We start from the raw sequence: 14193 nt of genomic DNA, 5'->3' as shown, positions 1-14193 counted from the left end.
AAAGCTGATAGGGTGCTTCTGTTTTAACTGGTCCAGCATTTTCTGGTCTTTACGGTAGTGGTTCAGTGGCTGAAGAAATGCACAGACCAGTTGGGAGCAACTTAAGCCACCCCATGTGATACCACTCAGCCAATGAACTCTGTATACTCCAGGCAGTAAATCTGACAGCTGAGACTTAGTTACACATGAAAAGACAGTGAAAAAGAAGAAAGACAGCGATGGAGAAAAAAGAAAAGGAGAAACACAGACAACTGTGTCTGAAAACTCTGAATAAAGAGAGACTGGTGGCACGAAACAATACGAACATGCTGTGCAAAAACAAAAAAGTGTACAGTGACAATAGATCAACAGATGAATGCTGGGCCTCTGCAGATGCGATCTCCCAGCAGATGTGGACTCAAATTTGCATAAGCCGACCTTCCACAGGTGTGAGGAAAGTCACCATGTTTGGCTCCACACACAAAAGCCAGGCAGTTTTCTCCGTTGTGAACATAATCAACACTAAATATTGTTTCCGACTCATCAGTGAGCTCCTCCTCATGCGTATCAGGATGGCCCTGATTCAAGCCTGGTTTAAAAATTCACTCTGACCGGAAAAGAGGGGGGTGATTAAATACGGAGAGGAATTTTCCACAAAAGGGTTGCAAATGCGTACGACATGACCCAAAAGCATAAACTAAGATTTACAGATGTGTGCAGTGATTTGTGTGTAACGTACGTCAATCCACACAAAAATTGGAAGCAATCTGAGCAAGAGTATAACTATTTTACAAACGCATACATCCAAACCTGAATAAATACTAATAATTTATGCATGATTTAAGTTCAGCTTCATGAATCCGATAATTGTTTTTTCAAAAAATGGTCTGTGCAAACAGTTACACGTCACACCTTTCATCAGTCAGAAAACCTTACAGAGTATAAAAGCGCTATATAAGACTCCGTCCATCTACCATTTACCATGACCTAAAAAGCCAATGGAGATGGTTTGGGATGAGATGGACCGCAGATCAAAGGCAAAAGGGCCAACAAGTGCTCAGCATCTCTGGAAACTCCTTTAAGACTGTTGGAAAGCCATTTCAGGTGACAACCTCATGAAGCTCCTCGAAAGAATGCCAAGAGTGTGCAAAGCAGTAAGCAAAGCAAAGGGTGGCTGTTTTGAGGAATCCAAATTATTTAAAACATGTTTTGAGTTCACAAAACATGACCCATGTCTCAGGTGTACACAGCGGCCTCCTCCTGGCAGGATATCCCTGGTCGGACCACCTTACCCAGTTGGTGTCTACCTCGACTGGCTCCTTTAAATGTGGACGAGCATCGACTCTACTCTAAATCCTTCCCAAACAACTGAACTCCTCGCCCTATCGCTAAGGATTGTCTGTGATCTCACTCTTTTGCCTTTAACCCTTGTGTGGTGTTCGTATTTTTGTTACTCAGCCAGTGTTCATGGGTCTGGTGGACCCGCTAGAGTTTTGGCTTTCCAAATTAACACTATCAAACAATTTTATGTTAAATTACTCAACAGATGTTTACTTCATCCCAATTACAAGACATATGAACAGCAAACATGGTTAATTTTTTCCCTTTACCTTTGTTAGATCACATTTATGAATTAATGTGCTTCTCGTTTTTCTTTTATATAAAATGTTATAAATAAATCAGTTATAATCAAGTGGAGTGAGTGGAAAGACACAACACATTTACACGTGAAAAAATAATTAATTGTTTAATTTTTCTTTTGACAAAAACTGAACACGGGTCTCACAGACCCGAACACCATACAAGGGTTAAAAGAACTAGAAATAACAGTGGTGACTAAAATATGAGGCTGATTTTTGGCGTTTCTCACCTGGTGGCAGATGGTTCCATAAGATTAGGACACAACTATTTACCAGCAGTGGGGATTAATTCAAATGTAAAACAACTAGGTTAAATGACTCATATGTCTGGTACCGACTAGTGACAACAGTGAAGATTAGTTGTCCAGTCGACTAGTCGTGCACATCAACTTACATCAGGTTAATGATATTACAATTGAATTACTCATGGGTAATCAGAATACCCAAGAGTAACTGGATTTTGAAGCATAACTGTAATGAGATTAACAGTTATCACAATATTTGAACAGCCATATTACACACCCATAGTAATTAGATTACTAAATATAACACCCTATTTAACCAGGGTAATCTTACCTTGTACTCAGACTTTGGTTTTCGGAGCTCAGGAGCGTAGAGCCTGACAGACGAGTCAGTAAGTGCTAAAAACCCCAAAAAACAAATGTCAGTCTGAGCGAGACATCCAACCACCATACATCCTCTATCATCTGACTATCATTAATGACCATGCAACCACCAAACAACATCCAACCACCATCAGTCAACCAGTATTCACCCAGCCATTATCCAAGCGCCATCAAATCAGCATTCATTATTAATCGAACCATCAACCAATCACTATCCAAACATCATCCATCACCATCTAATCATCACCCACTATTTATACAACCATTATTTGACCTTTAAATACCATCCAATATTCATCCAACCACCAACCAACATCATTGCATATTCATCCAATCACCATTCAACATCATCCCATATTCATCCAATCACCATTCATTTATATACCCTGATATACATGACCCTGACTAGGTGAAATATCGTAAAAGTATAAGAACACCACCTGTGTCATCTGAGGACTCACCGTCACTGAAGGTCTGGAAGTTCCCTACCTTAGGTTTTCCTGCACAGAATCACATGACAACTGCAGTGAATCACATGATCAGGCTTCGGTCTATCTGAGTCATGTGACCGTCCTCACCTTTGAATAGAGAGCTCAGCGAGTATCCTGATTGGCTCCTACTGATCGATGGCGTGTCAGTGCTAATTTTGGGGAAGGCAGGCTCTCTATCTGCCCTCTGACTGGAGGCAGCTGTCTCTTTAACGGACCAGGAAATACCTGTGGACACAAGTATGACAGGTAACCACCCTATAACCAATCAAATCTCAGCATTCTCCAAAGGAGTGACCAATGAGGAGAATGTAGGGGTCTTACTGCCGACTGGCTCGCCACTCCAGCTGACCCTCTCGACATCATCTTCGTCATCGTCTTCCTCCACCAGCCGCCGTATATTGTTTACGGCCTGCCGAGACTCCTTCAACTGTTAGACAACAACACCTAAAAATCATACCTGAGAGCCACATCAAGTCAATGACACACATGCAGGGCTAGAACAATTCACTCTGGCTTCTGGTTCTGGAGGTCTTACCCTGCTTAACTCATCATCTTCATCATCGAAGGTGAACGCTTTAAACTTGGAGCTGTGCCAGTAGTCTTCCTCGTCAACTTTACTCTTAATCATCTGGACATAAAGAGTTAGTGACTCTTTATTTAAATTGTCAACACAGAAAGGAAGGAAGCTATTAGCTGGTAAGACACAGCCTGCATCACATGATGTCATTCTTTTTCTCCTTATTGATCATGTGATGAGATCACAGGTCAGGAAGTGGCGCACAGTGAGAAACACTGTCTCAGCATATGCTAAGCTTTTCATATTTTTCATTTTCAGTGTGTATTATTAGCACTATTATGTTATTGGTCAAAAAAAAATCTGTTAAACATTACTCATTACTTTTCATAAAGTACGTTACTTAATTACTCGCTAAAGAAAGTAATTTATTACACTACTTGTTACATTACTTTTTCATTACTCCAGAAATGACCTGAAACAACTGTCACACAACTGTCAGTATAAACCTGACACAGATCTCTATCCTAATGAGGATACAATTTTTACACATAAACACAAAGTAAAACCAAAAATCGGCCAAAGCACACTGCAGAGTGGTTGCCAGGGTGATTCTACAGTACACACATGGACAGGTAGAAACAGACGCTGCAGCCTGACTGCTCATTACTGTCTTTGTTACATGATGAAGTTCAGGCTCTGGCTGCTGGGTTCGGGTCTGCATACAACTCAGCTTTAACATCACTCTGCGCTCTTGGCTAGCTTTGTGTTAGCATGCTCTCAGTGCAGATGTTATCAGATGTTGTGTTAACAGAATAATGCAGTTGTTTCTTTACTGAATGTAGTTTACTCTTTACCATCGCGCTCTTGTGCTTTTGTGCATTCAAATCTAAAGGCCTGTCCATATCCCCACCCCTCAGCAGCTGTAGACCATGCCACCATTTTTCTCTTCCCACTCAAAAACTGAAATCAGCTTTGACTGTAGCACGAGTGCACAAAGAAAAGCATTTGTCTGATGTTCCTTTCACCTACATATCCTTTAAAGTCCGCTCCAATCACCACGCTAACCGTGTGGGAACACTCTCTACCACTTCACACCTTTTGACTTTTAGCTTCAAAATCATGATCCTTTTTCAGACTCTCCTTACTGCCACAACCCTATTTACATATTCTACCTCGAACATTACCACTACTTTCTTTCTCTTTCCATCTACACCAAGGTACAGCAGAATCCACCTCCACTGCTCCTGGCCTTTGCTGGTCTCTCATAGTATATCTACCCTCTTTCCCTTTCCCATCACAGTCCCAACACTTAGAGTCCTACTCTCACCTACACACTCCTGCCTTTCCTTCTGTCTCGCTGCCTCCTAGTCCTAACATGCCCTCTCAGAAGGACCTGGACTTTAGGAGGATGAGGAATCCTGTGACCCCTGTTTCAATCCAGGGAGTCGATGTGGACTTTGTGGAGGACTATAAATACTTTGGAGTACACACAGACAATAAACTGGACTGGGTTAAAAACACCACTGCACTCTACAGGAAGGGCCAGACGTGTCTCTGAGGTCTTTCAACATCTGTCGGACAATGCTTAGGATGTTTTATGAGTCTGTTGCCGCCAGTGCCATCCCATGCTGTTGGGTTGAGGGTCACAGATGCCAACAGACTAAATAAACTGATCCCCAAGTCCAGTAATATTGTGAGGATGGAGCTGGACTCCCTTAGGGTGGTATCTGAGAGGTGGATGTTGTCCAAGATAAGGACAATGCTGGATAATACCTCCCACCCATTCCATGATGTGCTGGCCAGTCCCAGGACCACGCTCAGTGAGAGACTGCGATTACCCATAAGGCACCACTGAACGACACAGGAAATTATTCCTGCCTGTGGATATCTCCGTACAACTCCTCCATCTAATGCACAATGCAGAAGTTACACCCTTCTGCACATCCTGTACAGTAAAATAACAACATTTTACAGGTCAGAGTAAAATGTCAATCATGTATATGTCATGTCTCTAATATTCTTGATATTTATGAATATATTTGTATACATTAGAGCTATTTCTTATATTTTGTAAACATCCATCCATTCGCTTCCGCTTATCCTTTTCAGGGTCACGGGGGGCGCTGGAGCCTATCCCAGCTATCATAGGGTGAGAGGCGGAGTACACCCTGGACAGGTCGCCAGTCTGTCGCAGGGCTAACACACAAGGACAGACAACCATTCACTCGCACATTCACACCTAGTGGCAATTTGGATTATCCAATTAACCTATCCCCACAAACTGCATGTCTTTGGACGGTGGGAGGAAGCCGGAGTACCCGGAGGGAACACAAACACGGGGAGAACATGCAAACTCCACACAGAAAGACCCCGGCCTGATGGTGGAATTGAACTCAGGACCTTCTTGCTTGCGGCAACACTGCTAACCACTGTGCTGCCTAATTATTAAATATATATAATTAATTAGCAATGGTGACTAATTTCTTAGTCAACTAAATGAGGGAAACATATTAGAGTAAGCCACTGGTCTAAAACTAAGAAATACGGATATGGAGTTAAATTTGAGAACCGTTTAATGTCAACATAAGCCAGAGGTCACTAATAGGCGGACTGGGGTCCTGAGCTGCACCCACAAGCGGTCCCATATGGAACCGGACTTCCAGTAAAAACAGAAGGCAAAAATTTCAAAGCTGATAGGGTGCTTCTGTTTTAACTGGTCCAGCATTTTCTGGTCTTTACGGTAGTGGTTCAGTGGCTGAAGAAATGCACAGACCAGTTGGGTGCAACTTAAGCCACCCCATGTGATACCACTCAGCCAATGAACTCTGTATACTCCAGGCGGTAAATCTGACAGCTGAGACTTAGTTACACATGAAAAGACAGTGAAAAAGAAGAAAGACAACGATGGAGAAAAAAGAAAAGGAGAAACACAGACAACTATGTCTGAAAACTCTGAATAAAGAGAGACTGGTGGCACGAAACAATACGAACATGCTGTGCAAAAACACAGAAAGACCCTGGCCTGATGGTGGAACCAAACTCAGGACCTTCTTGCTGTGCGGCAACAGTGCTAACCACCGTGCCACCATGCTGCCCGTTATTATTTTGTAAACATTGTAATATATTATATTATTTAATTTAGTTTAGTCTGTTACTGTTATTGTCTTGGAGCAACTGTAACAACATTATTTCCTTAGGGATTATTAAAGTATTCTGATTCTCCCTCTCCTCTTCCTTCATCTTCAATAGTAGTCAGTAGTAGTAGCCAATAGTAGCCCAGTTTGCACCTGCTGGCCAGCAGCACCCAGTCAGTCATTGTTAACCCGGGCCTGACCGATCCGGTATGGAAATCTGATTTTTTATGGCCTGCATGCCTGATCCGGATGTCCTTCCTGAACCCTCCACATTTACCTAGTCTGGGCCCAGAGGTGGGAAGTAACGAATTACAAATACTTCAGCAGAATCTTCAGGTATCTGTACTTTACTTGAGTATTATTATTATTTTTTTTTTTTACAACTTTTTACTTTTATCCCTACATTTTATACAAATATCTGAACTTTCTACTCCTTACATTTTCAAAACGGCTCCTTACTTTAGTTTTAACACATCTGAGGGGAGTAATTATTTTATATCACTGCGAACCTTCATAGTCATCGCCAGGGGTGTCCATGAATTGTGTTTGCGGTACTTCAGCATCTAGCTAGCCCTGCTGAAGAGGAGCGAGCATAAAGGGAGTAACGTTTTTTAAGTGTCAGGCAGTTTGAAATGCAGCATTTCTATCAGCTCAACAAACATCAGCAAACATATAAAAACTGTTTGTGTGCAGTTTGTCCCACAGTGTGTTACAGCTAAAGGTCCAGCTGCATTTCACAGGGAGAGAAAAAGATAAACAGGTTAGTTTTCTGCACTGTGGTGGATACAGTAAAGGTGCACAGATGCTGTGGTTTCATTTCAGTTAGCTTACATCAAGTGTAGCAGAGATTCATATGAATTTCAGTTGATGATGTTTGTATAGTGTCTAACATAAAGACAGCATAAACAGTGTACTGTCAGTGTAGAGGATGAAATCAGCTAGGACAACTCAGGAAACATCGGCTCACATCTTGTTGAATTCAGGTGTATACATCCATAAAGAGCAGCAGATCAGCTGATCACAGCCTGTACATTAAGAAAATCTACTGAAGCTCTCAATAGAAATTATTGTGAGATATGATTCGTTCCCACACCTAACCACTACAATTTCGCGGGGTTGCTGGGAGTTGTAGTGCGCTGCAGTCTGCCGTAGCCCGTGTTGGTTAGCCTGATCCCGGACCCACATCTGCTATGCACGTGTGCGTTTTCTAGTAACGAGCTCGGAAAGAAAAGCGTCTGGATTTCTTTAAGTTGCTTGAAGACATTTCACCTCTTATCCGAGGAGCTTCTTCGGTTCTAGGGTCAAACTGAAGAAGCTTATCAGATGAGAGGTGAAACGTCTTCAAGCAACTTAAAGAAGTCCAGATGGTTTTCTTTCCAAGCTCCTTAGACTACGATGACCTGGATGACTGAGAACCTTTACAGACACGTTTTCTGGTAACAGCTGCAGGTTTGTTATTAGCATGTTAGCATTAGCTAGCTAAATGAAAAATCCGCATATTAGTGTTTTTAGTGACAAACGGTGGGAATGTGACGTCACTCCGCAGGTGTCTAATCTGTAGACATCAAGCACAAACCGCTGGTTGTAAACCTGATAATCGATGAGAATCAATCAGCTGTTTGTTTGTTTTTTTTTACCTTCACCTGCTTCTTCGTCCCTTTCTCTTTGACGGAGGATGCTTCCGGCTGCGCGAAGTTTGCTGGGAGCTGTAGTACGCTGCACCAGGAAGTCCATTTTTGATCTAATCAATAATTCGATTAAAGGAGCAGGAAACCAGACAGATATTCTTTTTAATTTGATTGTCTTAAAACATCACATAAACCAGAGGAGTCGTTCTTCTAAAATGGATCTGATTGGTCTGTTACATTCAGCATCAGTGATGTGACTGTCAACAGATTGGTTGCAGACATCAGCTGATTTATTTCCACCTGGGAGGCTTTAGGTTATTATCACCTGAGAGCAGCGTGCAGGTATAGCTCTGCTGGTTCTCAATCTGGGAGCAAAGACCCACAGCTGGCCTCAAGGTAACTGTCGGTCCCACGTCCTCTGTGCTTTTACTTTGACAGTGCTAAGAGGAAGTGGGCGTTTCATTTTTCAGCTGGTGTCAGGCTTAGGGTTTTACCAGTGTGAGCAGCAGTGTCTCATTGGCCCTGTATTGATCAGCGATCGTGATGGCTAAGTGGGGTGAAGGAGATCCTCGATGGATAGTAGAGGAGAGAGCTGACGCCACCAACGTCAACAACTGGCACTGGTCTGTTCATCTTCATCAATGCTACCATCACTGCAGTACTCATTATACTACTATTATTATTACTACTACTTATTTATTGTAATAAATATAAACTGGTCCATGTGGCAGACAGACAGACTGATGAAGGTAGAATTCAGGTAATGCTGTTGCTATAGAAGTTGCTTCAGCTCAGTGATAGAAAACGCGCAAGAAGTTAATTTTTGAGTAATCTTTGGGGCTTCCTGCAGGTAACTGAGGGCACTGGCCTCATTTCCATGGTAACAGCCTGAATGTCATGACTGAGTAAGAAGAGGACATTTCCAGAATGATCTCAGTGTGTATGTGATACTGTAGGATGAGCTATTTTAGACTCTCAGTGTGTGTTATGTGAGCCGCAGCTGGTTCAGCATATGTTTGGAGGTATTTTTGAACTCTGTGATGTCAGAGGTGGGCGTGATTTGGTACCCGCTGACCCTCCTCTCTCCCCTGGTCAGGACAGAGCGAGATGTGTCCTCCTGGTCCTTGGAGTGCCTCCATCAGTTGCTGCTCGGTGTGCAGGTGGAGGGACCTGAGGGTGTCTGCCATCTGACCGAAGTCACTAAGCTGGAGGGAGAAGCTTCCATCAATAACCGCAAAGGGAAGCTCTTCTACTTCTACGAGTGGCAGCTGAGTCTCAGCTGGCTGGGTCAGTGATCTCACTGATGATGTCGTCCATCCATTCATCATGGGAGACCATCTCAATTTGGTTCATGTGACTGACTTTAACCTTCACGTAGATGCTGTAGATATGGGGTCTCAAACTCACAACCCAGGGGCTACTTGCTGCCCCGTATATTGACAGTTTGATCCTTGAAGTGACTTTTTTTTGTTAAAATGAGTTATTTAAGAAGCCAAAAATGATTTAATATGAAGGCAATATGAGCAGAGAGTACAAATATGCTGAGGGATTGGCTCTGTTAGTTCAGTGAGAGAGTCAAAAACTAATGTGTACACTTATGTCTGCATATTTGTTAAATATGAACAAAATGATAGTAGAAGTGCTGCCATGTGTCTGGTCAGGTAGAGAGTACTGATGTGTTTATTTGGTGGTTCAATGAAGGGCTTCAGTTAAGAGTGAGAAAAAAAACGTTTTGTCTTGTTATACAATATTTGAAATTTAAAAATACAACACTACATTTTAGAAAATATTTGTGGGTGTTTTCTTATTTGTTTGTTTTGTATTACTTGAACACTGAAGTGGCCCTCCAATAAGATGACAGTGCCAGCAGTGGCCCATAGCTCATTTAGGTTTGAGACCCATGCACTAAACCTTTTAGCCAAAGTTCATCTAGAAGCACGTCGCACAACGTGGCAGCGTTAACCCTAACTTCAGTGGTCACTGGGGAAAAACTGTAAAGAATCTTCATTGTGAGTGTTGAATAGTCAGGTGTTCATGCTTTACTTTTATTGAGCAACAAATTATTTTTCCTGCTAAATGAAGATCTTCTAAATCAGCAAGACACCATTTCCTCTTTAGCTCACAGGTTATCTGGTTGAAAATGCACATTATTCATTTATACCAGGGAGTCAAGTGCTTTTGATTTCAGTCTTTCTTTTTCAGAATCAGGTAACATTTTAAACAAGATAATCAATCTCTATGGGAGTAGAGTTCAAGCAGTGGCTCTGCATTGTGTTGGCACATGGTATTGAAAAAATATAATACTGAAGAGTTCTTCCCCACTGCTGTGTAAGCCATTATTGTAAACCAGGAGTCTTTGCTGATGATATTAATTATAACTACTAAATCTACTCTTATCCTGAATGAAAGGTTTCATTTTGACTCAGTGTCACCCGCTCTGGCCCTTGGAATACATTTGACTATGACTGCCAGAATCTCTAGCCACGTGTACAGCGGGGATTTTAACATAGGGTTGCTCTTTTTCTGTAGTGCCAACTGTTTTCTGTGTGCAGGGATGTCCTGCAGGGGAGTGAAGTTCAGAGGAACTATTGATGTGTCCAACCTGTCTGACGAGAATAACGAGGATGACCTGGATGTGAGTTTGACTTCTGATTCTGATCACATACCCTGCAACCCAGTGATGACTGCACAGATGAGTGTATTGATAATTATGTTGCTATCCAGATCTGCGTGGCTCTCTGTAAAGACCAGCCCAACACACCTCTCCTGGACCTCATGAAGACCTCCGGCATCCAGGAGGTTCGCAGGGTTCTGGGCGAGTATGTCCAGCGGCTCAAATCAGGTGTGTTACCTAGAAGACATCAGGCAGTTTCTGACCATAAGGAGTTTTTAGAACTGTTCGTGGGTGTCTCCTCTGTGTCTCTTAAGTAGATCGGTCAGTAACTATCAAAGCCTTTTAGGGGTGGGTCTAAACAGGAAAAAGCTAGAAGTAATGTGGAAACTTGAAACCATTAAAGTTCTGTGAAATTCAGCAGTGAGAGGTGGGTGGGTCCAGGCTTGAGATAATAGTTGGAAGTGAATACTAAAGTGTTAAGAATACTGCTGATATGAGGGGGTGAGTTACTGAGACAACCAGAGTCTACAATTAACTCTAGCACCCAGCAATCCTGTCAGAGTCTGGCTGAGGCAGACTGTATGTATTGCGAAAAAGAACTCAAATGCAGACCAAAACAGAATGTGAAACGTGACATGGAATAACAAAACCGAGCCGTTTATTAAGGCTGGCAAAGAAGTACAAAACAAAAGACAAAGGTGAAACTAAACAATAAACTAAACTGGGTGAATTAAGATTAAAGCATGAAAAAACCTTCAACATGAAACCTGGCATGGAGACATGGAAAAAAAACCTGGATGCATGACGTGAAAACAGCAGACGACCTGACAAGAAATGACTGAAAACACACAGACTAAGTACACACAGGAGGATAATGAGGGAAGTGGAAACACATGGGGAAACAAGTGAGGATAACGACATCACAGGGGAAACGTAAAGCTAAACACATAGAACACAGGAACACAGAACCTCTTCAAAATAAAATGGGAAAGATAATGAAACGCAGATGTGTCAAGTTCATGTTGTCACAACAAAAGACATGAAGACATGAAACACATAAAGGACAAGGGATACTTAATACAGGGGTTGAAAACTTAAGGGGAAACTAATAAACAAATTACCTTAGAAAACCCAATGAACTTAAACATAAACCATAAACATCCAAATTAACAAAAACTCAAAACGCTGGGTAAAAAGACCCAGGATTGTGACACATCCACTACAAATGCATGTGAGCAAAACACGTTAAATCTAAGTGGAGCTTTAGTACTCTGTTTTGAGCTTCTCCTGGTGGTTGGAACGTTTGTAGTTTCAGCCCTCAGCAAGCCATTACTCTGAGACAGTCCCTAAAACGCTTCATTATGAAATTTACACCTGTAAAGATCAGCCAGGGAGATGACCCATGGGGTAACTGTGACCTCTGATCCCACAGAGTTTGGTCAGGGAATGATTCTTCCCACCACCAACGCACTGAAGCAGCATTCATCTGTGTCGACCAAGAAGAATGAGGTTAAGACCAATAAAACCCAAGTAGGATGCTCCTCCTGTCCTGACTTAGCTCCTGTTCAGCCTCACTGTTGAAGTGCTGACCTTTGATTTTTCTGTGTTGTCCTGCAGATTAGCCCCGCCCCCAAGTGCTCCTCCAGTACCGCCCCCTGTCCCACAGGTGATCGTAACCAAACCTGCAGTTTCGATCTGAAAGAAACATTCCAGACCAACGCTCATGAACTCTACAGGACATTCATCAGCCAAGAGGTACTCGAACAGACTAGGAAGGACCAGACGAAATCAGAACAGACCAAGAAAGACAAGAACACGTTATAAATGACGCCCTATGAAAGACCCTGTTCAATTTATCTAAATGAGTCATGACCAGCCAGCAAGAAAAACTTTGTTTGATTAAAATCAGGTCAAATCTAGGCTAAAAATTGGTGTCAGACTTTTACGAGTTCAGTATGAATCCTAGGCCTGAAACTGACTGAAACCAGACAATGAAAACAGAAATACAATTAACCAGGTGATCAGAACTGGGCCCCGGCATTACCTGAAATTGTGACTCCCAGACTAAAAGGAACAATGTACCCAAGAGGTTCCAATCAAAGACTTTAAAATCTTCTTTTAAGCTTTGACTTGGGATGTTAATAAACAACTTCTCTCCACTCTGTGTTTGTCCTGCTGCTGTCAACATGGTGCAACATTTTAACGTCAATCATGCATGCAGTACAGTTCCTTCTGTTTTTTCTCTTTAGTTTAACTTTTTCTTACTTATTTCTTTGTCCTTTACTTTGTACTTAGAGTGTTCGTCTGTTTTAATAGCTTTCCTTTCAATCATGTGAATTGCGAGAGTTTTGGTTCTGCTTCTGACCGCGCAAGTGTTACTTTTATTGAGGAATGGGACCGTGGCACAGCTCCTACACACAGCACGGATGGTTTACTCCAGAGATCAGCTGATCGCCCTGATGCCAGCCAGCTTTTCAGTCCTCAGACCCACGGAAGTACCAGCTGAAATCTGGAGGAAAACACACTGAGGATGCAGAGGTGGAGGACAGAAGAAGAGAAAGAAGGAGACAGCAAGGCTCAAAGAGAGAAGAAGATGCAAACCGTGTCTGCCACCTATTATAATCAGGAGTGTTCGGTCACTAGCAAACAAGATGGATGACGTAAAAGCGCTAGCACAGAGTCAGAGGGAGTACTGGGAGTGTAGCTTGATGTGTTTCATTGAATCAGGGAAGCACCAGGATATTCCCGATGACAACGCATCCGTGAATGGCTTCCACACTGTTTGGGCTGACCGGGACAGTGCAGCGAGCGGGTAACCCTGCTCACATAACAATCAAAGAACAGATTTGTTGTCCGGACATTGAACTGTGCGCTGTTGGACTCAGGTCGTATTATTTGCACAGGGAATTTACCCTTCTGAACTTGGAGCCTGTTTACATTCCCTCTGCCAACCCCACAGCTGCGTCTGACACTATCCACTCTGCCATAGCCCAGTTACAGACTTAGCACCTGATTGCCTTCATTGCAATCTTGGGGAACTTCAACCATGTCATCTTGGACCCGCTAATCTTTATGCAGACATTCCAGGCCACAGCACTTGCCTGCCAGTGGCCTGAGGAGGAGTGGGCTTCCAGGCTTCTGCCGCTGCTGTCAGGGGAGGCACAGATGGCGGCCCAGCCTGCCCCCGGCGTCCCGGGGTGTCTTTGAGGATGTTTGCAGGGCAGTATTGGATTGGCTCGGGTTCACCCCGGAGGACTACCGGAGGCGATTTCGGGCTAGTCAGATGTCAGCGGGGGAGCAGCCGTTCACTTGGGCTCGACAGCTGGAGGACACGGCGGCGAGCTGGCTGCGTCCGGGGCCAACACTGGCGGAGGACCAACCTGCCGGCAGGACCGCCGCCGGTACTGCGGGCAGGGGGGGGGCCCTCAGAGCGTCAGCTGCTGTTGTCTGCAGCTCAGGGGAGGGGAGGCGAGATCAGCAGGACGGAGATAGGCATGTCGCATCCCATTTTGGGCACAGTTCCACAGCTTACTGGGGTAATAAACTGGGTGAAATCGCAACCAG

The 14193-nt window shown here is 43.3% G+C and overlaps 2 protein-coding genes across 5 annotated transcripts in view; one reads left to right on the top strand and one right to left on the bottom strand.

The window, feature by feature from the left end:
* The window catches only part of vipas39 (VPS33B interacting protein, apical-basolateral polarity regulator, spe-39 homolog), a 12048-nt gene extending 3710 nt beyond the window's left edge, over positions 1-8338 (bottom strand). The window contains exons 1-6 of one of the 2 annotated variants that reach the window (XM_005753336.2): positions 8025-8338; positions 3272-3364; positions 3058-3163; positions 2824-2961; positions 2707-2745; positions 2196-2260 (exon numbers count right to left, since the gene is read on the bottom strand). In XM_005753336.2, the coding sequence (XP_005753393.1) occupies positions 2196-2260; positions 2707-2745; positions 2824-2961; positions 3058-3163; positions 3272-3364 (441 nt within the window). In that variant the 5' untranslated portion in view covers positions 8025-8338. Of the gene's footprint in view, positions 1-2195; positions 2261-2706; positions 2746-2823; positions 2962-3057; positions 3164-3271; positions 3654-8024 lie in introns of those variants that run through there. The other variant, XM_005753335.2, reaches the window with a different exon arrangement.
* ahsa1a (AHA1, activator of heat shock protein ATPase homolog 1a) lies at positions 7760-12788 on the top strand. 3 transcript variants are annotated; one of them, XM_013915998.1, is made up of 7 exons: positions 7760-7836; positions 8454-8638; positions 9112-9302; positions 10568-10650; positions 10740-10857; positions 12062-12138; positions 12247-12788. In XM_013915998.1, exons 2-7 carry the CDS (start codon positions 8559-8561, stop codon positions 12451-12453), a joined length of 756 nt encoding a protein of 251 aa, XP_013771452.1. In that variant the 5' UTR covers positions 7760-7836; positions 8454-8558; the 3' UTR covers positions 12454-12788. The 3 variants fall into 3 exon arrangements, with proteins under 3 accessions (XP_013771452.1, XP_013771450.1, XP_013771451.1); XM_013915996.1 differs by having other exon boundaries at positions 12062-12159; XM_013915997.1 differs by lacking the exon at positions 7760-7836 and adding an exon at positions 8395-8411 and having other exon boundaries at positions 8486-8638; positions 12062-12159.
* The last annotated feature ends 1405 nt before the right edge of the window (positions 12789-14193 follow it).

This window comes from Pundamilia nyererei, unplaced genomic scaffold (genome assembly GCF_000239375.1).
Source record: "Pundamilia nyererei isolate P.nyererei 1_Seehausen unplaced genomic scaffold, PunNye1.0 scaffold00421, whole genome shotgun sequence".
In the NCBI taxonomy this organism is placed as follows: Eukaryota; Metazoa; Chordata; class Actinopteri; order Cichliformes; family Cichlidae; genus Pundamilia; species Pundamilia nyererei.
Note: the sequence above shows the minus strand (reverse complement) of the source record. Positions and strands in the feature narration are given on the sequence as shown.

Bases quoted from the DNA above. Each gene is read 5' to 3' on its own strand.
- ahsa1a (XM_013915996.1), top strand. From the start codon at position 8,559: ATGGCTAAGTGGGGTGAAGGAGATCCTCGATGGATAGTAGAGGAGAGA. The intron at 9,303-10,567 runs GTCAGTGATCTC...TTCTGTGTGCAG, and splicing joins GCTGAGTCTCAGCTGGCTGG to GGATGTCCTGCAGGGGAGTG. The intron at 12,160-12,246 runs GTAGGATGCTCC...GTTGTCCTGCAG, and splicing joins TTAAGACCAATAAAACCCAA to ATTAGCCCCGCCCCCAAGTG.